The 26,893-nt window shown below is 33.2% G+C and overlaps 1 protein-coding gene across 1 annotated transcript; it reads left to right on the top strand.

Annotated features, from left to right (window-relative positions):
- The first annotated feature begins 918 nt into the window (after positions 1-918).
- LOC143079419 (uncharacterized) lies at positions 919-12,577 on the top strand. The gene is made up of 2 exons (XM_076254756.1): positions 919-1,238; positions 9,827-12,577. The coding sequence occupies exons 1-2, from the start codon at positions 1,010-1,012 to the stop codon at positions 12,556-12,558; spliced, it is 2,961 nt and encodes a 986-aa protein (XP_076110871.1). The 5' UTR covers positions 919-1,009; the 3' UTR covers positions 12,559-12,577.
- Positions 12,578-26,893: the final 14,316 nt, after the last annotated feature.

Below are 26,893 nucleotides of genomic sequence, written 5' to 3' on the forward strand. Positions count from 1 at the left end.
AGTTTTTGATGAAGTTGAAGTCCAATCAACTTGAAACTTAGTATACATGTTCCTTATGATATGATCTTTCCACTTTTAATGTCAAATCAGAGATTACCCCCCAGTTTCACTGTCCATTGAACATAGAAAATGATAGTGCAGATGGGGAATCCGTGTACTATGAACATATTCTTATTTTATTCTATAATATTTTCACGGCCAACTTTTCCGTCAGACAGGGTTTATCTGAACTCTGAATAATTTGATGAATCGGTAATCAAAGTAATGTCCTTAACTCAACTATATTTGATGTATGGATTGCTTGTAAGGTGTACATGTTATTGTATGCCTGACAGGTCATTTCCATGGTCACAGATACACTATAAACAGTATGCAAAATTGGTGAATGGAATGAATGTAAGGCGTCCGTATAATTGGATCGTCGACAATATTAATTTTGTGTAATGCTCACTGTATAAGCTTTTTATCTAAGCTTTACAATAAAAATTCAACCATTATGAGAAAAGTAGGAGAGACATTTCAACGTTTGCACACTTGTTAACCACGGAGTTGTCAGTTTCTCTTCGACTAATATGAGTTTTGAATGTACCCTTTATAATATCTTCCGTCTCTTTTTACATTTGTTTTGTACGTAGTACTATTCATGAATATCGAAAATAAAATCATGTTGTTTTTAAAATTCTGTTCTGTCCTTGGTCTATCGGACGCAAAACAACTCTTCATTCTCCGGCGTGAACAAATACAAGATGCATATTCGTGTACCAGCATGAAAACATATTTGTTTCTACTTCATTTGTTCGAATATCTTTGTGTCACCATAAAACACAAAATTGATAACAAATATATGTACGCTAGGCAGTATATTTAGGTGGCATGCTAATAATTGACCTCTATTTCAGCCTTGAAACATTACAAAGAGAAGCTTTTGACTGAAAATGAGGAACTTTCTTATTCCTATACCTCTAAACTACTTCAACCGCCTCTGACGTCTCCTTATATATCATCTTCGATGGACAGATGGTCAGCTAAATTCTTTTGTCCACCAGGAGATGTTGGTAGACATGCTCATCCAACTAGGTGCGCTCAGTTTTATGATTGCGACAAAACAATGGCTGTTGAATGGTGGGGTCAAAACCTCAGAGAATGTCCATACCCTGAAGTCTTCAATGAGAGCACACACGAATGCGATTCAATTGCAGCTGTACGCTGTAATTCACGCCAACAACCTATGGATCCATGTATGTATAAAACCATTAATCAAAATATATATAGATTCTACCACGGCATCGAGTGTGATACGATAGATTTCTGCCAATGAAAGGGTGTTTGATTTTCAAATTTAAAATTTTTACAAAGTAGGTAATTTGTTAAAAAAAAAAGTTTTTTTTTATATATTTCAAACATAGGTAGTTTTTTGTACATAATGTACATAATGTAAGTGCGATCTTCTAGTATTTTTACATCGAAATATGGTCAGTTTCAATTTGCTTTGTAACTTAATTTCAAAAGTGTTTATCTTTGCTACGTATATCTATCAATTTAGTTGTTTTTTATCATTATATATATATATATATATATATATATATATATATATATATATATATATATATAAATATATATATATATATATATATAAATATATATATATATATATATATATATATATATATATATATATATATATATAAAGTGCCTAGAAAATCAACCTAACGATGTTAGAGTAGATTTGATTCGTAACTTCCTCCCCGGCGCCGGGGCTGGAACCTGTACTTTATTTTCTAACTTCTACGACAACACCGCCTAGCATTGCGCAGAGACCTTATCCCCTCCTCTAACTCTAGCTTATAAAAATAAGCTTTCGTTTCGGGAGGTGTTACCTTCTTGTAGGAATTAAACAAGGATCTCTGATACAATACACGAAGTATTTATTTTTAGTGTACAGAAATGATCATCTACTCATCTCTTCAGTATAATTGCAGGATGCTAATCTATTTTTAGAAGCATACAATCACTGTAAATAAATATATGTATATGTCTGCCTGTGTGTAATGACAACTGCAAATTATACCTTGTCCATCGGATTTCTTATGATTAAGAAATACCAGGCCTTAGAATATGTATAAAGTGCCTAGAAAATCAACCTAACGATGTTAGAGTAGATTTGATTCGTAACTTCCTCCCCGGCGCCGGGGCTGGAACCTGTACTTTATTTTCTAACTTCTACGACAACACCGCCTAGCATTGCGCAGAGACCTTATCCCCTCCTCTAACTCTAGCTTATAAAAATAAGCTTTCGTTTCGGGAGGTGTTACCTTCTTGTAGGAATTAAACAAGGATCTCTGATACAATACACGAAGTATTTATTTTTAGTGTACAGAAATGATCATCTACTCATCTCTTCAGTATAATTGCAGGATGCTAATCTATTTTTAGAAGCATACAATCACTGTAAATAAATATATGTATATGTCTGCCTGTGTGTAATGACAACTGCAAATTATACCTTGTCCATCGGATTTCTTATGATTAAGAAATACCAGGCCTTAGAATATGTATAAAGTGCCTAGAAAATCAACCTAACGATGTTAGAGTAGATTTGATTCGTAACTTCCTCCCCGGCGCCGGGGCTGGAACCTGTACTTTATTTTCTAACTTCTACGACAACACCGCCTAGCATTGCGCAGAGACCTTATCCCCTCCTCTAACTCTAGCTTATAAAAATAAGCTTTCGTTTCGGGAGGTGTTACCTTCTTGTAGGAATTAAACAAGGATCTCTGATACAATACACGAAGTATTTATTTTTAGTGTACAGAAATGATCATCTACTCATCTCTTCAGTATAATTGCAGGATGCTAATCTATTTTTAGAAGCATACAATCACTGTAAATAAATATATGTATATGTCTGCCTGTGTGTAATGACAACTGCAAATTATACCTTGTCCATCGGATTTCTTATGATTAAGAAATACCAGGCCTTAGAATATGTATAAAGTGCCTAGAAAATCAACCTAACGATGTTAGAGTAGATTTGATTCGTAACTTCCTCCCCGGCGCCGGGGCTGGAACCTGTACTTTATTTTCTAACTTCTACGACAACACCGCCTAGCATTGCGCAGAGACCTTATCCCCTCCTCTAACTCTAGCTTATAAAAATAAGCTTTCGTTTCGGGAGGTGTTACCTTCTTGTAGGAATTAAACAAGGATCTCTGATACAATACACGAAGTATTTATTTTTAGTGTACAGAAATGATCATCTACTCATCTCTTCAGTATAATTGCAGGATGCTAATCTATTTTTAGAAGCATACAATCACTGTAAATAAATATATGTATATGTCTGCCTGTGTGTAATGACAACTGCAAATTATACCTTGTCCATCGGATTTCTTATGATTAAGAAATACCAGGCCTTAGAATATGTATAAAGTGCCTAGAAAATCAACCTAACGATGTTAGAGTAGATTTGATTCGTAACTTCCTCCCCGTACTGTAGTACGCCGCTAGATTAAAACTGACGAGGAAAGGTAACACACGTCCAGCGAAAGCTCTTTTTTTGAGAGCCCAGATGGTCGTGTGGTCCAGCGGGACGGCTGCAGTGCAGGCGATTTGGTGTCACGATATCACAGTAGCATGGGTTCGAATCTCGGCGAGGGAAGAACCAAAAATTTGCGAAAGCAAATTTACAGGTCTATTATTGTTGGGTTGATGTTTAGACGAGTTGTATATATATATATATATATATATATATAAATGTCTAAGAATATAACTAAAACACACTAATTGATACATTAAAAAGTTCTATTAGATGTTAAATAGAAATACGCAATATTTCGCTAAACAAATTAGCTTCATCAGGCGTGTGCATCTCTCAAGGTGAAATCGGATGCATGACAGAAAAATATTTTTGTAGCTTAATCTATACAAGATTTGAGGGATGGGTGTTACATATTAATTCGGTCATAAAATATGTTTGTAGCTACAACTACATGAAGTTGGAATAAAAGTTTAACACATTTATAGATGTTCGATTAATTGTATGAATTTTTATAAATTAATTTGTATGATTTCAAGATAACTATGGTTTTGATTTGCTTTGAAATCTTTTTTCGTCTCTCTCATTGAGTCCATCAGGTTCAAGAGTTCGTAACTGGAAGGGGCAATTGTAAGTGCTGCAAAGTCGCCAATATAGAAACCCAGTTCATCAGCACAATCACAAAGAGAAATTACAACATATTTATAACATCAAATTGCAAAACGCAAAATTGCATTTATGTTCTAACGTGTGGAACTTGCAAATTACAATATGTTGGTGAAACAGAAACCCCATTTAACATCCGACTAAATAACCATCGGTCATTTTATACAAAAGAAAGGAACTGCCCAATTACAAGACACCTTTTAAGAGCAGGACATGATTTTGAAAACATCACATTTCAAATCATTGAGAAAAATCAAAATTGGGATACACAAGGAAGACAAAAAAGAGAGAGATTTTGGATGCACCAGTTACGAACTCTTGAACCTGATGGACTCAATGAGAGAGACGAAAAAAGATTTCAAAGCAAATCAAAACCATAGTTATCTTGAAATCATACAAATTAATTTATAAAAATTCATACAATTAATCGAACATCTATAAATGTGTTAAACTTTTATTCCAACTTCATGTAGTTGTAGCTACAAACATATTTTATGACCGAATTAATATGTAACACCCATCCCTCAAATCTTGTATAGATTAAGCTACAAAAATATTTTTCTGTCATGCATCCGATTTCACCTTGAGAGATGCACACGCCTGATGAAGCTAATTTGTTTAGCGAAATATTGCGTATTTCTATTTAACATCTAATAGAACTTTTTAATGTATCAATTAGTGTGTTTTAGTTATATTCTTAGACATTTATATAATTTTAATTCAGTAACTGTATCAGTTTATTTTCACAAACTGATCCACGCTTAATTAGATTGAATGTTGATTGTTGCTATTTTTAGACATTATATATATATATATATATATATATATATATATATATATATATATATATATATATATATATATATGTCTAACAATATAACTTAAACACACTCAAGAACATCTGTATCGTTTTAAAAGACCCAATAAATTCAAAAGTATCATTTACCAACACCTTAAGAAGCACAACCATCCTTTTAAATATTTAGCAGTTCAACCTTTAGAAGTTGTAAATAAGCAGCCTGGTGAATCGCATTCAAAGTTTGTACGATCACGGAAAATAATTGAATTAAATTGGATTAAAAAATTACAGACAGTTTACCCTCTCGGTCTAAATGATAATATCATGGGAATTGGTAATATATCTAGAACCAATTCCGTTAACATTTTGGATATAGTTTCTAAAACTGTTCGTAAAAAACGTTCTCACGGTCGTAGAACAAATCGCAATCAAAGAAAATTTCGGGCCAATCATACCAATATTTCGGACCTAATTTCTATTTCAAAAAACAACGGCAGACATTATTTGTTAACAAAACTCTGTTCGTTACCGGTTAATAAGTTAAATAAAATTTTGGAGGATTGCAACACAATTTCATATAGCAGTCCTAAGTATGAAATTGTTCAAATTATTATGGCATATTGTTATTCTAAATTATTTCCCAAAATTGATCGCCCTGAAGATCATAAAAAACATTTTATTAAAATTAAGTATGTCAATAAAGGCTTTGATTTTGTAAATATTGCCGGTATATTTAACGACCATTCTGTTAAAGAACAAATTCCTGGATATTTCGACAATACTGAGCTACCTCTTATTTGTTATATTTACAAGAAATCTACCCGGAAATTTGTGTTTAATTATAGTCAATTGTGTAAAGATGTTAATATCAGTGAAAATACCCCTACTTCATGTAATTGCAGTAATTCCGAATATATTTATGGACCCATTTCCCATGTTATAACAGGAGATCTTAACATCGTTCAAGACCGAGAGTTAAAATCATTCCTCAGTAAAGGACCTAAATATCGTCCCCCGTCAATTATTAATTGGAATGAGTGTCGTAATATCATCCACGACTCACTCCATACTTACTGTATGAAATGGATAAAACGGGAAAAAGCTGACAAAAAATCTTTGGACTCTTTTTTTAATTCAGTAATGAAGATAGTTGATGTACGTATTCAACATTTTAAAGAACATTTTACTATAAACAATAACCACAATAAACCTATTTCTCGTATCAAACATAAACTAAAAGAACTAGCCAAGGAATTTGTTTTTGTCCCGGCAGATAAAGCTGCTAATAATATTATTATTGTTTGACGTAAATTTTACATTGAGGTTCTGAAAAAGGAAATCACCAATTCGCCAACATTCCAACTGACTCCATTTTCAGAAAACGAAATCTGTAACAAACATAAACTTTTAGCCACCGCTTTACAAGCAGAGCCAAATACAATGAAAGTCCCAACTATGTATTGGCTTCCGAAGCTACACAAAACCCCTTACAAATATAGATTTATTTCGTCTTCAAGCCATTGTTCAACTACTAAATTGTCTATTCTTCTTACCAGCACACTTGGTACAATTAAAAACCTGATAATAAATTGTTCAAATAAGGCCTTCGAAAATAGTGGAATAAATTACTTTTGGAGTGTCAAGAACTCGTTGGAAGTACTTGATAAATTGCATGCTTATATTGGTGATTTTGAATCTGTTCAAAGTTTTGATTTTTCTGCCCTGTATACCACATTGCCTCACATTCTCATTAAGAAAAAATTCACACACCTAATTAAATGGGCATTCAAAAAATCAGAATGTGAATATATATGTTCAAACTCTTTTAGGTCATTTTTTAGTAGCAATAAACAAAAAAACTATGTTAATTGGACATGCTTTGATACTATATATGCCCTTGAATTTTTACTAGATAACATTTTTGTTCGCTTTGGAGATTCCGTATATCGTCAGATTATCGGAATTCCAATGGGGACTAACTGTGCACCACTTATTGCGGACCTATTTTTGTATTGTTATGAGTTACAATTTATGACAAAAATAAGCAAAGACCCATCGAAACAACATCTGATAAACAAATTTAATAATACTTTTAGATATTTGGATGATATTTTGGCTCTCAATAATGACGACTTCAGTATGTATATTAATGAAATTTATCCTGTTGAACTTACTTTAAATAAAGCTAATACTAACAATGACCACTGCCCTTTTCTCGATCTTGATATCTATATCACTAATGGAAAGCTGAATACTAAAATTTATGATAAAAGGGATGATTTTTCATTTCCTATCGTTAATTATCCGTTTTTAGATGGTGACGTTCCCTTGTCACCATCTTACGGTGTTTATATATCTCAACTTGTACGATTCGCTCGTGTATGTAACAATGTTTTCGATTTTAACGAGAGAAATTTATGTATTACTGAAAAATTATTACACCAAGGTTTTCGATATCACAAACTAGTCAAAACATTTACTAAATTTTATCATCGGTATAAAGACATCATTCGTAAATATAGCTCAACATGCAGACTTCTAATACGTTCAGGTATTTCACATCCAATTTTTTATGGTAATATTCTTTATAAAGCACAAAGGTGTCAGTATTCACCTCAGAAACTTACAAAACCTTTGAATAGACTTATTAAGAAGGGATATAATTACGATACTGTTGTCAAGCCATTAAAGATTGCATATTTTAGCGTTAATATTGAATCACTGATAAGGTCTTTGCATCGGAACTAAACACATTTATTCTAAAAACAGTTGTTGGCATGACACGGGTTATGTTCTTCTCATATATGTTATGATGGTATGATACTAAACCCCTAACGGGAAGGATTGTGCCTGATGTTCATATGATGAAATCATAATCTTTCAGTCAGTTTAATTGAAGTCTGGAGCTGGCATGTCAGTTAACTGCTAGTAGTCTGTTGTTATTTATGTATTATTGTCATTTTGTTTATTTTCTTTGGTTACATCTTCTGACATCAGACTCGGATTTCTCTTGAACTGAATTTTAATGTGCGTATTGTTATGCGTTTACTTTACTACATTGGTTAGAGGTATAGGGGGAGGGTTGAGATCTCACAAACATGTTTAACCCCGCCGCATTTTTGCGCCTGTCCCAAGTCAGGAGCCTCTGGCCTTTGTTAGTCTTGTATTATTTTAATTTTAGTTTCTTGTGTACAATTTGGAAATTAGTATGGCGTTCATTATCACTGGACTAGTATATATTTGTTTAGGGGCCAGCTGAAGGACGCCTCCGGGTGCGGGAATTTCTCGCTACATTGAAGACCTGTTGGTGACCCTCTGCTGTTGTTTTTTATTTGGTCGGGTTGTTGTCTCTTTGACACATTCCCCATTTCCATTCTCAATCTTACACTAATTAATACATTAAAAAGTTCTATTAGATGTTAAATAGAAATACGCAATATTTCGCTAAACAAATTAGCTTCATCAGGCGTGTGCATCTCTCAAGGTGAAATCAGATGCATGACAAAAAAATATTTTTGTAGCTTAATCTATACAAGAGTTGAGGAAAAGTGTAACATATTGATTGATGTTGCATAAAATATGTTTGTAGCTACAACTACATGAAGTTGGAATAAAAGTTAATTTGTATGATTTCAAGATAATTATGGTTTTGATTTGTTTTTAAATCTTTTTTCGTCTCTCTCATTGAGTCCATCAGGTTCAAGAGTTCGTAACTGGTGCATCCAAAATCTCTCTCTTTTTTGTCTTCCTTGTGTATCCCAATTTTGATTTTTCTCAATGATTTGAAAGGTGACGTTTTCAAAATCATGTCCTGCTCTTAAAAGGTGTCTTGTAATTGGGCAGTTCCTTTCTTTTGTATAAAATGACCGATGGTTATTTAGTCGGATGTTAAATGGTGTTTCTGTTTCACCAACATATTGTATTTTGCAAGTTCCACACGTTAGAACATAAATGCAATTTTGCGTTTTGCAATTTGATGTTATGAATATGTTGTATTTTTTCTTTGTGACTATGCTGACGAATTGGGTTTCGATAGTGGCGACTCTGCAGCACTTACAATTGCCCCTTCCGCATGGTGTATAACCTCCGATTGTTGATATCTCCTATTGAAAATGATCCTTCCTTAAAAGAGATTTTTCCATCACCTCCCGTTATGGCTTACCGCAGACCCAAAAACGGATTTGGCTATACTTTTTGGACCTTTTGGATTATAGCTCTTCATCTTTTATATAAGCTTTGGATTTCAAATATTTTGGCCACGAGCATCACTGAAGAGACATGTATTGTCGAAATGCGCATCTGGTGCAAGAAAATTGGTACCGTTAATTTTATTAACTGTTTACAAACCTTTCAATTTTTTAAATACAAAGGTTGTTCTACCTCAGAAATAGATTACCTTGGCTGTATTTGGGAAAATTTTAGGAATTTGTGGTCTTCAATGCTCTTCAACTTCGTACTTAATTTGGCCTTTTAACATTTTTTGACTCGAGCGTCACTGATGAGTCTTTTGTGGTTGAGACGCACGTCTGGCGCAAATGTGGAGTTTCGGTCCTGGTAACTATGATGAGTTCGTTATTAAGTTAATCAAATATATTTAAGTTCGAATACGTAGTTTGCCACAAGTATCATGTTCTATGGACCTAAAGATTTGAGATATTACTGACACGACAAACTTATACCTTTTTTGAATAAGTAATAATCATAATTATTTGGCTCCGTCTGTAATGCATTATCGTATATCTATAGTTATTTCATCTTATGAATCATTGAAATGTATTTCATGTCAAGGATTTTAACGATTATAACACGACTGGTTAATATTTCAGGTGATTACTTAAAAAACCAATGTCGATCTGCACACTGCGTGCCATGTCATATTCGGTTTGCTACATGTCGTGGACTACCAGATGGGCTTCATCAGTGGAGAGGTAGAGAGTTAACATCATATTTCATCGTGTGCCAGAGTCAAAGAGTAACCTTTCATGGGCGCTGCCAGTCAACGACTCCTGGTCAATATATGGTATTTAGTCCGATGTTAAAAACGTGTGTTGATATATCAACAGCTTGGACGGCTAGGAAATCAAAACAATATGTGCAACCTAAAAGTGTCGTTAATATAACACAGAAGATAAATATAACAGAAGCTTCATCAATGGACAATTTTGATAATGTCACCTTGTTTAATGTTTCTTCTTCCTTAAAACTACCTCAGGCGATAGAACAACGTCCTTCACTACATTTGACAAATGAAGGACAGCAACATAAGATTGTACAAAATTTGATCCATATACAAAAACAACAAATGGAAACAGGAAATACACAAAGTCATCACAAAAAGTCTTCAACTTCAGATGTATTGTCACAACAAGATAATTTCCTGCATGATATTATCAACAAACTACAAGAACATACAAAACCACCTGCAACAAAACTTGAACAAAATGTAACTGATCCGGTGTTAAGATTTGCAGATCAATTGGATCCTATCCCACAGAATCAACCACATCAAAATGCAAGAATCCCACCTTCGGTTTTGTATAGCCCAACACAGCAGCAAGAATCTACACCAGTTGAAGGAAATGTTTATTCAAAACTGCCTGGAATAAAAATTAATAACTCAGAAAAGACATCATTTCCAATCATCCCATTTTCGTCAATGATACTAATAAAGCTTAAGAGTGAATCTATGAATAGAAATGACATGCTAGCTAATCTTACCAAAGGATATAGTTCAACGCAAGATGCTAATGTCTTACCACCTAAAAGTTTATTGATTACTCCAAATAGTAGCGTTAACTCGTATATGAATCTCACAAAATATACACCGGCTCATGATAACAGCTTAGTGCCTTTACAATATACAACTACTATAAACAAGAAAACTGGCACATCAGCAAATGATGTTCCCAACAAAATAGAGCATACTAAAATAAATCCGATTAATATATCAAATGAGAATGGTTATGCAATCAATGACCTGATAAGTATAACGGCAAAATCAAAGTCTGTGCATTCATCGCCATCCATAAATCATATTGAATCTTTGGTTTCAAAACAGAATGAAGTAACAGTCAGTTATGATAAACAGACAGAAAACCAATTGGCGGCATCTACAAAGAAAGAAGTTAAAACGAGCTCTCTAAAACATGTGCATCCTGCTGTATTATCTAGACTTATGTTAGTAAATCACAATATTGACAATAATAAATCAAAAGAAATTAATTCAGTAAATTTTACATTTAACGATACAATTGAAAGAGGTGTAAATCCTCACCTGAAGCAACAACAAAATATAAACAAAGCTAAAGAGATCAATTTTACGTCTGCATCAAAACAATTATTAATGTTGTTATCTGGCGAACAGAAAACTAATAACCAGAGAATTCCAAAGTTAAAGGTCTTCACTATCACAAAAAGATTAGATTTGAACAACAATACGATGGGCAAACCATTTCACGTATCTCCAAACAGTCAACCTTTGAATGTTAAAAGAAACAGGTTATCATTAAACCAAGCTGCAATTGAGCAAGGTACTATTGAATCAAATAATAATCATGCAACTAACCAGAATAGCATGTCATCAGCTAGACAAGATACCACTCAACATAGTAATATAACATCAAACCGTCAGCCTGTAGTTGGGAAGAAAAATATATCTCTATATGATAAAGACGTAGTCAATGTGAGTAACATTTCAGTGGTTTTTAAAGCTATTAATATCCACAATAAGATGTCTTTAAGAATAGATGATCAGCAGATAAATGAAAATTCTTCAACAAATCCTAGTAGACAAAATACAGATGAACAGGACATGTTATCTAAAAATCAATCAACTGTCAAACCAAGTGATCTACCATCAAATGTTCCAGCAATGGTCAATCAAAGCAATATTCAACCAGATAAAAATGGTTGGACACTAAAGCCGAAGTTTTTTTTCGCGGATAAAACCCGAAAAACAGGACGTGTTTTCCAAACATTTTCGGATGTCCCAAGCCAGAAGTACTTATCAAATAAACATGTTTCAGACTTTGAAAATATGGTGTCACGATCACAAAACATTGCGATTGATAGCGCTCCATATATAGCAAAAGCTCATAATGGAAGACAAAATGAAATGCTAAGGCAGAATAAACTTTTACTGAGAGGTACAAATCAAAATCAGCATAATTATATAAGTGAAAAATTCTCAAGGCCAGAATTATCTACGGACAAGACAAAATATTTAAACAGACAAAAAAAACTGAGATTACCTGTTCAGCTCCATCACGATAAACATTTAAAGGGTACCCAAAAGGCAGTGAGTGAAATATATTTTCAAAACGCGTTATCTAAACATGAAGTTCCAAATACAATTAAACAGATCTACAGAAGAAAAGGTCATAGATATTCTGACTTGATTCAAAGACTCAGTTTTCTTTCAACCAGTGGTCGTGATAGGATGTCTGACGTTTCTAGTTCGCCATCAAACCCAAAAATTTTGAAATCAAAATCATCAAGAAGAAAGCTTCAAGTACAAGGACAACCGCGGCCGGTGACACTTATAGGTACACACTTTTAGGTCGTGTAAAGTATTAGCAGAATTTTCTCTATCAGAGGCCAACTTCAATAACACTATCAGATTCTGAGTGGGGCCAATTTTTATTATACTATCTGAATTTTCAATGTGGCTAATTTCTATTATACTATCAGAGTTCTTAGCGAGGCCAATTTTTTTTATATTATCAGAATTTTCTCTGAGGCAAATTTCAATAATACTATCAGAATTCTGAGTGGGGCCAATTTCTATTATACTATCAGAATTTTCAATGAGGCCAATTTCTATAAGTCTATCAAAATTGTCACTGAGGCCATTTTTTATTATTCTATCAGAATTGTCACAGGGGCCAATTTCTATTCGGCTATAATAATTAACTGGCATGCATGTACCTATGGACCACTCAAAGAGTTGTAGCATTATCTTTACGAGGAACAACATAAGATAACTTGCATACCGAAACTGTGAACACACACTTTCCACATCAATGAACTTGTCAATTAACCCGCTATTCGAACGGAATTGCTAACCCCTCACCCCTCCATTGCGGTAGATGCAAACAACAATCTTCAACTTCAACTCAGTTGTCCTATCAGATAGATCTGTTGTATTTGAAATAAAAGTGAACACTAATTAAAGAATTTTGCGACTTAGATCAAGGGCTACCCCTAGAGTATCTATATAAAAGGCAACAAAAAAATCGACCTATAAGTATATAAGAAAATAGGACAATACAAATGTTCAAGTAAAACAATCCCTATACAGTATTGTTTAGGGGCCAACTGAAACACGACTCCGGGTGCGGGAGTTTCTCGCTGCATTGAAGACCCATAAGTGGCCTTCGGCTGTTGTTTGTTCTTTGGTCTGATTGTTTTCTTTTTCACACATTTCCCATTTCCATACTCAATTGGACTATTAAATAAAAGTTGTTCAGAACAAAAAAATCGCACTCACAACCTGAAATGTAACTAGGTGATCTGGAAGGATATAAACAACACTACAAAGAAAGTCTCATCAGAAGATCGTTATATTCTACTTGGTACCGGTATACATTGTGCAATTATAGTAGTTTCACGGAACCAAGAAAAAAACCCAAGTACATGTATATTATTACAAAAAGCATCTAGATACGGCGTGCATTATGGTCAATAAGACGAGGTAAGGTATCAAAATATCAACAAAATAAATGCAGGTTCAAATATTGAATATAATGTTATGGCAGTTCTGTGTTTGTTTTTATACGCCAAGGCAAGGTATCAAAATATCAACAAAATAAATGCAGGTTCAAATATTGAATATAATGTTATGGCAGTTCTGTGTTTGTTTTTATACGCCCGTCAAATGCAAACTTTTGACTGGACGTATTATGGTATACAAATGTCCGTCTGTCCGTTTGTCCATCTGTCTGTCCGGCGTAAACATGTCGCATCGTAACTTGAGAACGACTCATCAAAAAATTTCATGAAACTTAACATAGTTGTTTTTTATGATAATAAAAAGATCTGTATACTTTTTCAATAAGATTAAAATTGTTTGAGTTACGGGACATTGTAACTAAAACAGGGGTGTAATTTTTCACATGTCGCACCGTATCTCAAAAGCCATTTATGATTATTGCTTAAAACTTAACATATTTCTTAGTTTTATTGATCTAAAGATCTATATACTTTTTGGTTTTGATTCAAAATTTTATTTTTATGTTTTTTGGTAAAAATGGGGGGGGGGAAGGTCACAAGTCGCGCCGTATCTCAAAAACAATTTATGATTATTGCTTACAACTTTATACAATTCTTAGGTATATTCATGTAAAGATCTGTATACTTTTTGGTGATGATTCAAACTTTATTCTAGAGTTGTTGATTTTTATTTTTATAAAGAGGGGGCTCTCACATGTCACCCCATATGTATGAAACTATAATTTATGATAATTGCATAAAAGTTCACACACAAGACGACGGACGTATCATGCGCTGATGGCGCAGCTGTTCATTAAACAAGTATTGCTGCGCATATCTACATACGCTGACGTCATCGAATGCAAAATGCAGTTCTTTATCGCTTCATATACCGTATACCGGGCGGGTTGTTTTTGCGGGGTGTAAATTTTCGCGGATAGAATAAAATCTCCAAATTAAATTCCGCAAGTGATCATGCAAAGGTATGATAAAAGTTATGAATCCGCCAAAATAACAACTTCCAAAATAATTCGCATGTATACCTTATTCAATGAAAATCGTGAATTGTTACACCCGCGAAAATAACCCGCTTTACGGTATATTGATATAACCAATAAAATGTCAAGAGCATATTTGTTTTAATGAAATTGAGAATGGAAATGGGGAATATGTCAAAGCGACAACCACCCAATCAAAGAGCATACAACATTTCTTTGTCAAAATGTTCAAACTTCTTGAGAAATATATATGAGTAAAAATCATGCATATCATAGTCATGATAATATAACGCATAATAGCGTTCGCAGGTACCTAGATACATGGGTCGTCTTATTGACCATAATGCACGCGAATGCATTACAAGAATTGTATGCATGCTCCTTATTAACATAATGTTACGGAAGTACATGTACTTATACAGGCATTTTCCTTTTGAAAACTATCACCAGTTGTGTTTATATCTAGTAGTTTATAACATACATAGACAATAAATACTGTCATCTCATGACTACATAATTCAACTAGAGGCTCTAAAGAGCCTGTGTCGCTCACCTGCATTTACTGATGCTTAGAGAATCATGTAAAATAAGGTTAAAATCATAATTAATAGTATTAAATATTAGATATTATAATGATAACAAAAACTACAAAATGTCCGTAAAATTACAAACTCAGGGGCAGCAACCTAATAAGGGGTTGTCGGATTCGTCTGAAAATGTCAGGGCAGATAAATCTAAATCCAATAAATATTTTTGACACCTGTCAGATTTGCTCTAAATGCTTTAGTTTCATAGATATAAGCCAAAACTGCATTTTATCCCTATGTTCTATGTTTAGCCATGTCGGCCATGTTGTTTGGTAGGCGTGGTCATCGATCGGACACATGTTTTAAACTAGATACCCTAGTGATAATTGTGGCCAAGTTTGGTTGAAATTGGGCCATTCAGATTCAGAGAAGAAGATTTTCGTTAAAGTGAACAGACGACGACGAAGACGGTCCGACGACGGACGCCGCACGCCAAGAGGTGAGAAAAGCTTAAGTACTTGACCTTTCAGGTCAGGTGAGCTAAAACTGTACTTGTTTATTAGCATATGATAGTCATATTACACGGAGTCTAATGAACAGCTTGATTATCATTGAATAGAATTAAGGAGTAGTTGATAACATAAATAATAATTTGAAGTAAAAGTTAAGAAATCAGAGGATAGTATTGTAACAAAATCGACGTTCCTCAATTAAAGTTTTTTATGATTTTGCTAATTTTCAGGTAGGCTTCAACAAGTGGATATATGAAACACCTTTTAGGAATTCATAAGCCAATTGCGTTTTTGAGTGTAAATTTTATATATCTTTTAATGTACGACGAATGCAGTTTGCAATTATGTCTTTCAGTATTTCAAGCATTTGCGTAGTTTAAGTTATATATATATATCATTATGTATGTTAAAAGTGTCGGACTAACGGGGTGTCGGACTAATGGGGTGTCGGACCAATGGGGTGTCGGACTAACGGGGTGTCGGAATATCGGGGTGACCCCGTTCCGGGGATGCCTTAAAACTTTCCTGGATGTACCAGTTTGTCTGTACTCATAGTAATTTTGGAGGTGTAAACACGGCCATATTTTTCAATTCCTTATGATGAACCTTAACTTGCACATATATAATCTATCAGATACAGCCAATCTAAGTAGATATGGTTTCAGTTTAAATTCATGTTTAAAAAGTCCATAAAATTCCCCCCTAGTTGAGCTATTAATTTGCGAGAACCAATTTTGAATAAATTGATCAGTCAAATTCTGTTTTAGAATAGACTTGAGAATATTGTTATCCATATACATTTTATCATTCCATATAAAACTAAGCCTAAAACATAAGAAATCCTTTTAAAATGTCCTTGCTTACTCTCGTGAAGTTTAAACAAATACTGTTGCTTTATACGTTTTCAAGACGAAATAATCAACTCAAACACGCCCTAACATCGAAAGGTACACTCGATTTTCTCTTTTCGATACAATTGTTACCCATTTTTTTGATTTTTTTTCTTGAGTCACATAATTGAAGGACAGACACGAAAATCCCTGAACTAACAGATTGATATGTTGTTCTCCGTCCGTGGTAAAAAAAAAACATGGTTATGCATTTTCTACATCCAAATTGTTAGATACCCATGTCGTCGACTTGATATCTATTTGTTCTGCTTAACTTTGTAATAAATAAACTGAAAACTTATGCAAATGGTGTTTTTAAAATAAAATACTTCGTAATTAAGCAGAAAATTTTCATTTTATTTGTTTCTATTAACTAGGAAAAAGAACCAAGGAAAATTTGAAGCTGCTTATTTCCTCACAGGAAAAGTATTTTCTCAAAGGAAAATTTGAAGCCGCAAATTTCCTCAAAGGAAATAGAATTTCCTCAAAGGAAAATTTGAAGACGCAAATTTCCTCAAAGGAAAAAGAATTTCCTCAAAGGAAATATTCATGCAGCAAATTCCCTAAGAGAAATCTTTTTCCCTTGAGGAAAAATCTTTTTCCTTTAGGGAAATTTGATTTCCCTTGAGGAAAATTACTTTTTCTCTGAGGAAATTGTTGAAAAAAGGGGCATAACTTTTTCAACAGTGGTGCTAGAGCCAAAACTTTTTAGGACAAATATCAGGGAACCAATACCAACCAAGTTATCAACTTCATTTTGACTTAACTCCAAAAATTAAGGTGACAACTTTTGCACTCAGCGGAATTGTAAACTTGTCCCGGAGACTGTTCGTTACTCGATTCACTATGAAATACTATATTATGATAGATAAAGTTGTCCATAATGTCTATTCAATCGATTGTCGAATTTTGTACCTATGTCACATTTTTAGCCCCTTGAATTTGAAAACAAATTGCTTTCTTTTAAAAAAGAAAAGCAATAGGTGAATCTTAGGACCGCTGACTGGTCACCAAAAGATTGTTGCTGAATTTTTGTTTCCATTTGAATTGAAATAATTGTGAATAGAAGAAGATAAGGTTAAACTACATTTATTTAAAATTATGAAATAGTGTGGATATACTTGCAAAAGTCAGTTGAAAGTAATGTTGGATTTTTGTGAATAGAAATATGTATATATACAGCTACTATTTGAATATCGACTATTTCATTTGTAGCTTGGGATTGTACATCAATTTTTCATAAACCTATTGCAAATCCCAGTTTGAACAAACCGGATGTATAATGAAAATCGCACAAACAAATTACAATATAAATTTAAGTTTGCTTTATAACTTCTGGATTTTATTAGTTGTAATTGGCTTTGAACTAGCTGTCAGTAACTGCAAGTACTCTCAGATCTGTACTTAGTGTCTTTTTGTTGATGGGATGTACAAGTACTCGGTCACGTCCACTCTCTGTTTTTGTTAGATGTATTTCTATTTGTATCCATCTGATGAGTTAAGACTTTTTCAACTGATTTGTATAGTTCGTTCTTATGTTGTACTGTTCCACCACTGTCCCAGGTTAAGGGGAGGGTTGGGATCCCACTAACATGTTTAACCTCGCCACATTCTGTATGTATGTGCCTGTCCAAAGTCAGGAGTCTTTAATTCAGTGGTTGTCGTTTGTTGCTGTGTTACATATTTGTTTTTTGTTCATTTTTTTATACATAAATTAGGCCGTTAGTTTTCTCGTTTGAATTGTTCTACATTTGTCATTTCAGGTCTTTTTATAGCTAACTATGAGGTATGAGCTTTGGTCATTGTTGAAGGTCGTACGGTGACCTATAGTTGTTAATTTCTGTGTCACATGGTCTCTTGTGAAGAGTTGTCTCATTGGCAATCATACCACATCTTTTTTTTTATATTATGTGCTCATATGCATTGATAATTTTCTTGAAATAATCATAGATTTTTGTTAGATGATTTCAGGGATGATTCCACTATATAGTTTAGGGCCGCTCAGCGGCCCTTAAATCTGTCAGCGGCCCCAAAAAAATGTTAGTGAATATAAATTCCCAATTCAGGAAAATAAAATAAAAATCGGTATTAACTATAATTTTTCATAGTTTGACGTCAAAACGTAGTAAATCCGGATAAGAATGCTGACTACAATCGCATTTTATTAACAACGATTTAATTATGTCAACGTGAGGTAAACAATTTTAGCAGTCGGATTCAATTGAATAAAATTTTATGGGAGTATTTGAATTCCCAAAAGTAGATCACTCAGCAGGTTGATCAAAAACCTGCTCTTTGTCAAAATTGGTGTCAAAGCAGACCTCGGCAAAGAACAAATTCATCAAATTTTGATATAACATTGATGAATAAATTTTAATGGGCGCCGATCTTATAAAAGCAGATCGCCCAGCAGAGCCGTTTATGGAACTTGCTTAAAACCTGTTTTGTAAAAGAAATTATTTTATATTTTGCTCTATTTCCTCAAAAGACAAAAGTTTGAGCGGTTTTGAAAATAATGTTGACGATTGACCATTCAAGAAATGAGCCCCCCCCCCCCCTGAAATACGATGTCATCATTATCGAACTTTTTCAAGAGATATAATAATGATCAAAAAAAATTTAAAGTTCACTGGTGCTATTGCTTTAAATATAAGTATATAACCTTTTGTAATTGCTTTTCTGAATTCGACAATTGGCCAGTTCAATTTGAAATCCATTTGAATCAAGGTAAGTTTATATTATATTCTGGTACCTTTGATAACTAATTATAAAGATGATCTGTTGAAAAAATACCGAATGGATGATTTTTTTCAGTGGTTAATATGGCAAGCCGTTTTGTTATTAAATCTAACTTCAAGATATCTCATAAACGTTATAAGATATCTTATATAGTTTGTAAGATATCTTATAAAGTTTATAAGATATCTTATAAAGTTTATAAGATATCTTATAAAGTTTATTAAATATCTTACATGCATATGTTATAAAATTTATGAGATATCTTTTATAGTTTATAAGATATCTCATATAGTTTTCTTTATCAGATATCTTATACATTGTATAAGATATCTTGTATAAGATATCTTATAAACAAAATGATATATCTTATACACTATATATAAGATACATTATATAAAGTAGATTTATAAGATATCTTATATACTATATAAGATATCTTATATCTTATATACTATATAAGATATCTTATAATAGATATTAGATATCTTATAATAGATATTAGATATCTTCTTTATTATATAAGATATCTATTTATATAAGATATCTTATAAAAAAGATTATTTAAGATATCTTATTTCTCTAATTCTTCGTCAATTTATCCCTTTCTGCACCCATTGTATAAAAAAAAAATTAATCATGAACTTGTGGTTTTGTTTGTTATCAGTACTTCATTGGTTAAAATCCGATTATGACGTCGAATGTTCTTGTTTTCCTCTGAATTTCCTATTGTGACGGCAAAAAAGAAAAGGCGACCATGCCTGATGACGTCATATAGAAAGAACACATCTTTTTGCAGATCATTTGAAAAGAAGGAATAAGTGTGCCTGCATAATGTTAGAAAATCATTAGAGAAACTGATTCCACCACTAAATCTCGTGTAATACGATATTTATCCACTCTCGACAGTTAAATTTTAAATATTTAAAATGCTCGGGCAAGCCTTGCGTTTTAAATTTGAAAATTTTTAAACTGTCTCGAGTGGATAAATATCGTATTACACTCAATCAGGCATGATTCCAGGTGTTTTCAAGTGGGTCCCTTGAACATCAAATTGGGAATTTTTATCCAAATTGGGAATTTTTGATGCATACAATCTAAAACGAAATAATATCATTTTCCTGACCTGTAAAAACGGAAAATGTATATTAAGTTTCACCTGAACACTGCTTGAAGAAGTTATTGGATTCAGACCAGGGAAAAATGTAATACATGAATACCATGAATACCATTGCACATGATGCATTATCATCTTAACTTTGGTAAACAAGGCATATATACCAGCTAACATAAACCTATGGCACTTAAGCAGTTTAGCTATTTATTCGAATTTCAAATTATCTCAAATTATCCCATAATATATAAGATATCTTATATAACATATTAGATTTTTTATAAGATATCTCATTTAATATATGAGATATCTTATATAATTTTTTTTTAAAGATATCGTATATTATATATTATGATATATATAGATTCTACTGCTCCATTGAGTGTAATACGATATTTATCCACTCGAGACAGTTTAAAAATTTTCAAATTTAAAACGCAAGGCTTGCCCGAGCATTTTAAATATTTAAAATTTAACTGTCGAGAGTGGATAAATATCGTATTACACGAGATTTAGTGGTGGAATCAGTTTCTCTAATGATTTTCTAACATTATGCAGGCACACTTATTCCTTCTTTTCAAATGATCTGCAAAAAGATGTGTTCTTTCTATATGACGTCATCAGGCATGGTCGCCTTTTCTTTTTTGCCGTCACAATAGGAAATTCAGAGGAAAACAAGAACATTCGACGTCATAATCGGATTTTAACCAATGAAGTACTGATAACAAACAAAACCACAAGTTCATGATTAATTTTTTTTTTATACAATGGGTGCAGAAAGGGATAAATTGACGAAGAATTAGAGAAATAAGATATCTTAAATAATCTTTTTTATAAGATATCTTATATAAATAGATATCTTATATAATAAAGAAGATATCTAATATCTATTATAAGATATCTAATATCTATTATAAGATATCTTATATAGTATATAAGATATAAGATATCTTATATAGTATATAAGATATCTTATAAATCTACTTTATATAATGTATCTTATATATAGTGTATAAGATATATCATTTTGTTTATAAGATATCTTATACAAGATATCTTATACAATGTATAAGATATCTGATAAAGAAAACTATATGAGATATCTTATAAACTATAAAAGATATCTCATAAATTTTATAACATATGCATGTAAGATATTTAATAAACTTTATAAGATATCTTATAAACTTTATAAGATATCTTATAAACTTTATAAGATATCTTACAAACTATATAAGATATCTTATAACGTTTATGAGATATCTTGAAGTTAGATTTAATAACAAAACGGCTTGCCATATTAACCACTGAAAAAAATCATCCATTCGGTATTTTTTCAACAGATCATCTTTATAATTAGTTATCAAAGGTACCAGAATATAATATAAACTTACCTTGATTCAAATGGATTTCAAATTGAACTGGCCAATTGTCGAATTCAGAAAAGCAATTACAAAAGGTTATATACTTATATTTAAAGCAATAGCACCAGTGAACTTTAAATTTTTTTTGATCATTATTATATCTCTTGAAAAAGTTCGATAATGATGACATCGTATTTCAGGGGGGGGGGGGGGGCTCATTTCTTGAATGGTCAATCGTCAACATTATTTTCAAAACCGCTCAAACTTTTGTCTTTTGAGGAAATAGAGCAAAATATAAAATAATTTCTTTTACAAAACAGGTTTTAAGCAAGTTCCATAAACGGCTCTGCTGGGCGATCTGCTTTTATAAGATCGGCGCCCATTAAAATTTATTCATCAATGTTATATCAAAATTTGATGAATTTGTTCTTTGCCGAGGTCTGCTTTGACACCAATTTTGACAAAGAGCAGGTTTTTGATCAACCTGCTGAGTGATCTACTTTTGGGAATTCAAATACTCCCATAAAATTTTATTCAATTGAATCCGACTGCTAAAATTGTTTACCTCACGTTGACATAATTAAATCGTTGTTAATAAAATGCGATTGTAGTCAGCATTCTTATCCGGATTTACTACGTTTTGACGTCAAACTATGAAAAATTATAGTTAATACCGATTTTTATTTTATTTTCCTGAATTGGGAATTTATATTCACTAACATTTTTTTGGGGCCGCTGACAGATTTAAGGGCCGCTGAGCGGCCCTAAACTATATAGTGGAATCATCCCTGTCAATGGAGCAGTAGAATCTATATATATCATAATATATAATATACGATATCTTTAAAAAAAAATTATATAAGATATCTCATATATTAAATGAGATATCTTATAAAAAATCTAATATGTTATATAAGATATCTTATATATTATGGGATAATTTGAGATAATTTGAAATTCGAATAAATAGCTAAACTGCTTAAGTGCCATAGGTTTATGTTAGCTGGTATATATGCCTTGTTTACCAAAGTTAAGATGATAATGCATCATGTGCAATGGTATTCATGGTATTCATGTATTACATTTTTCCCTGGTCTGAATCCAATAACTTCTTCAAGCAGTGTTCAGGTGAAACTTAATATACATTTTCCGTTTTTACAGGTCAGGAAAATGATATTATTTCGTTTTAGATTGTATGCATCAAAAATTCCCAATTTGGATAAAAATTCCCAATTTGATGTTCAAGGGACCCACTTGAAAACACCTGGAATCATGCCTGCTGATTAAAGCCTTATTGTTGTCAATGTTTTTATTTGTTTTGATGCTTTATATGATTACAGGATATTTGCCAGTGTTTTACCTCTTATTTTTTACGTGGCGTTGCGAGGATCTTCAGAGGTCTCCGCGTTTCACAGATTGCTCTGATGTGCAACGACTGTTTTGCCAGACAAGCTGGGGCCGAGGGACGTCAGAGCACGTCCCATATCAAAAAGTAGATATTTCGCTGTATAAACTATGTTAATAACAAATAATTACTAAATAATCAATGTAAATTAATATATTTTCTTTCTATTACTGGTGTTGTGAGGAAGGAAATTAAAAAAAAGTAACACAAATATTGGGATCTATGTAATTCATAAAGTTCAAGATCACAGAGTCAAATGTTGTGTTATTTCTTTGCAAAACAAGGGCTGTGCAAATTTTGCCTGCTGTAAAAATATTGGAACAGTTAAGTGTAATGTAGGTACATTAGCAGAAAGCTTTCTTGTGTTAAATTTTGAGTTATTAACTTGCATGCTAAATATCCACTTTTTGATATGGACGTGCTCTGACGTCCCACAGTCTCAGCTTGTCTGGCAAAACAGCCATTGGATGTCAGAGCAATCTCGGACAAGAGACAGGGTTGAGTCCTTCTTTCCAACATAGGTTAACGTGTAGGATGAAGTTGCTTATCAATGAAAGAAGAATGCTATCAAAATTATATTTTACAGACATATGCATCAGGGTTTGAACAATTAAAAAAAAAGTCTGAAATTAGACCCCTTACGCTAAATTTATCGTTTAACATCACATGACAAGAGATTGTTATACAAGGCTCTATGATGGAACACTTCATCTTTTGGACACATTCATTGTATATTCTTATTTAACACTAGAAGTATGCACTAAATTTCCTTTAACACAGTTTGTTTTCCCAGAGTCAAAATTGTTGACGTTGTGATGATGAGGAAAAAAATGGGCTTGGGAATGAATTTATAATGATTTTTTGGGATATTTCAAAATAGTTTTAGGGATATGGGATATTTGTAAAAAATATTTATTGGGATATTAAGGGTAAACATTATAGGGATACGGGATATTGGGATAAAAACTTAATGGAATATGGGATATTGATACCCCCCTAAACAAGCCTCACCTGTTACAAATATGATAATAAATAGTTGTTCGTAAATATCTATGAATATATTTTCTGTTGACTTGATATACTCATTTACAATCAAATCTTCATCTGGGGACTTATTGTTTTTTAAATTTTTTAATACATTTTTTTAATTTCGTCTTTTGAAATGTTTCTATTTATACTTTCGTTCAGACGATTAATATCGTTCGGGTCAATATATGGTATGTTACGCCACATTCATTAAAACAGTCTTAATCTTGACACAAGCAATTATACCAACAAAAAAGACTAGACTCAAGCTGGCAGCCACTTTCATCGGCCAATCAAGATAGCAGCCACTTTTTTCCAGCAGCCAATTTTGACGATATGTCTAAAAACCAAAAAACTGCGTGAGGCTCAAACGTTCCAAAAATCGCTAAATCTTAGTTAAATGCAATCTAACAGCTGAAATCGACAATTTCACGGTTTCTGCTAATTTCTAAAGCATTTCATTCCGTTTTAAATATGTATGTAAGCGGTCTGTCCTTTATTTGACATTCGATAATTGATATTCAATATCCAACCGACTGCTAGCCGTCGGTTCAATATTTAAATTTAGTTGAAAATCACTATAAAGCTACCATTCTATGACCCCTTCAAGCTGTCATAAATTTTCGTTGTCCTCGAATATAAACCCTGATACAAGTTGTATATTTGTCTTTATGTTATATAGATTTTTATCAATAAAACATTACAGAGGATTCACCAAAGATGTAATTTAATATATAAAATATGAAACAAAATCCAATTACTCCAGAAACATATAGAAATATACATAGAAATACTTATGGAAAGCCAAAATAGAAAAGAAATTAATAGTGAACACCTACCAGAGACTGCTTAAATGACGGTGACCACCCTAAGACGACTTTGGACCTCTGTGGTGGCCAGACGGGCCCGGATCCCAGAAAAATATTTAAGTGGGGAATAGCTTGGGTCAATACCTTTAAAATGAGCTAGGTCCGGTTCGGAACTTTGCCGTTGGTATATGCCGAAAAGTACCGAATGTATGCATATGGTTAATACGGAAAATTACGTTAAGGGGCACCTTTGAACCTCTGTGGTGGCCAGACGGGCCCGGATCCCAGAAAAATATTTAAGTGGGGAATAGCTTGGGTCAATACCTTTAACATGAGCTAGGTCCGGTTCGGAACTTTGCCGTAGGGATATGTCGAGGAGTACCGAATGTGTGGTTGATATGGAAAATACGTAAATTGGCAACTTTGAACCTCTGTGGTGGCCAGACGGGCCCGGATCCCAGAAAAATATTTAAGTGGGGAATAGCTTGGGTCAATACCTTTAAAATGAGCTAGGTCCGGTTCGGAACTTTGCCGTAGGGATATGTCGAGGAGTACCGAATGTGTGGTTGATATGGAAAATACGTAAATTGGCAACTTTGAACCTCTGTGGTGGCCAGACGGGCCCGGATCCCAGAAAAATATTTAAGTGGGGAATAGCTTGGGTCAATACCTTTAACATGAGCTAGGTCCGGTTCGGAACTTTGCCGTAGGGATATGTCGAGGAGTACCGAATGTGTGGTTGATATCGAAAATACGTAAATGGGCAACTTTGAACCTCTGTGGTGGCCAGACGGGCCCGGATCCCAGAAAAATATTTAATTGGCAAATGGCTTGCATCAATATCTTTGAAATGAGTTAGGTCCGGTTCGAACTTTGCCGTTGGTATATGCCGAAAAGTACCGAATGTATGCATATGGTTAATACGGAAAATTGCGTTAAGGGGCACCTTTGAACCTCTGTGGTGGCCAGACGGGCCCGGATCCCAGAAATCTATTCAAGTGAGGAATAGCCTAGGTCAATACCTTTGAAATGAGCTTGGAAAGGTTCGAAAATTACCGTAAAGGTATTCTTAAAAATTCCAAATGTAAGATCGTTGAAGAATCTCAATAAATGCGTTGTGTTTTCTATATACGTTTAAATGTAGTGATAGGTAATGAATAATACAATAACATCACTTACTATAGCGTTATAGTTACAACGCTACCATAGCATAATGTTTGTACCTTGCGTATTTTCCGAAGTATGTAACGAAAAATTGTAAGAAAATGTAAGTTCACAATATAGATAAAAGAAATTAAAATTTATGTCCATCTCAAATAAAATAATCTAGTTCCTTAACCTTAACTGATCACAACTAAAGTTTATCTCATAGTCCATTCATGGATTTTTCTTGTCCCGCCTACTGTAGCATCACTCAGCGGTAATTTTCTTTATGCGTTGTAAGTTCCTTTCTTGTATCTATTTGGCTTCTTGACTCTACCAGTTGAGGGTGTGTTCGTTCGTCTAGGTAGCAAGTTACTTTCTTTGAAATTTTCCTTAAGTGGGTTCATGTGCGATCTACTTTGTACGAGCCATTGTGATGTGTCTTCTGGTCTTCTTTTGGCAACGGTCGTGCCAGAAGGTATATCATCTGAACGGTCATGTTTCCATAGCAACTTTGCCGTGGACTTTCCTTTTTTCGCTGTGTTCTTGTCTTCAATGACGTTTACCAGAGATATAGATGTTGTCGGATGATTGATGTTTCTATGATTAGTCCTGATAACACACATTCGAACTTTGACTGTACAACGATTGGTCATTTTC

The sequence above is a fragment of the Mytilus galloprovincialis genome, chromosome 1 (genome assembly GCF_965363235.1).
Source record: "Mytilus galloprovincialis chromosome 1, xbMytGall1.hap1.1, whole genome shotgun sequence".
In the NCBI taxonomy this organism is placed as follows: Eukaryota; Metazoa; Mollusca; class Bivalvia; order Mytilida; family Mytilidae; genus Mytilus; species Mytilus galloprovincialis.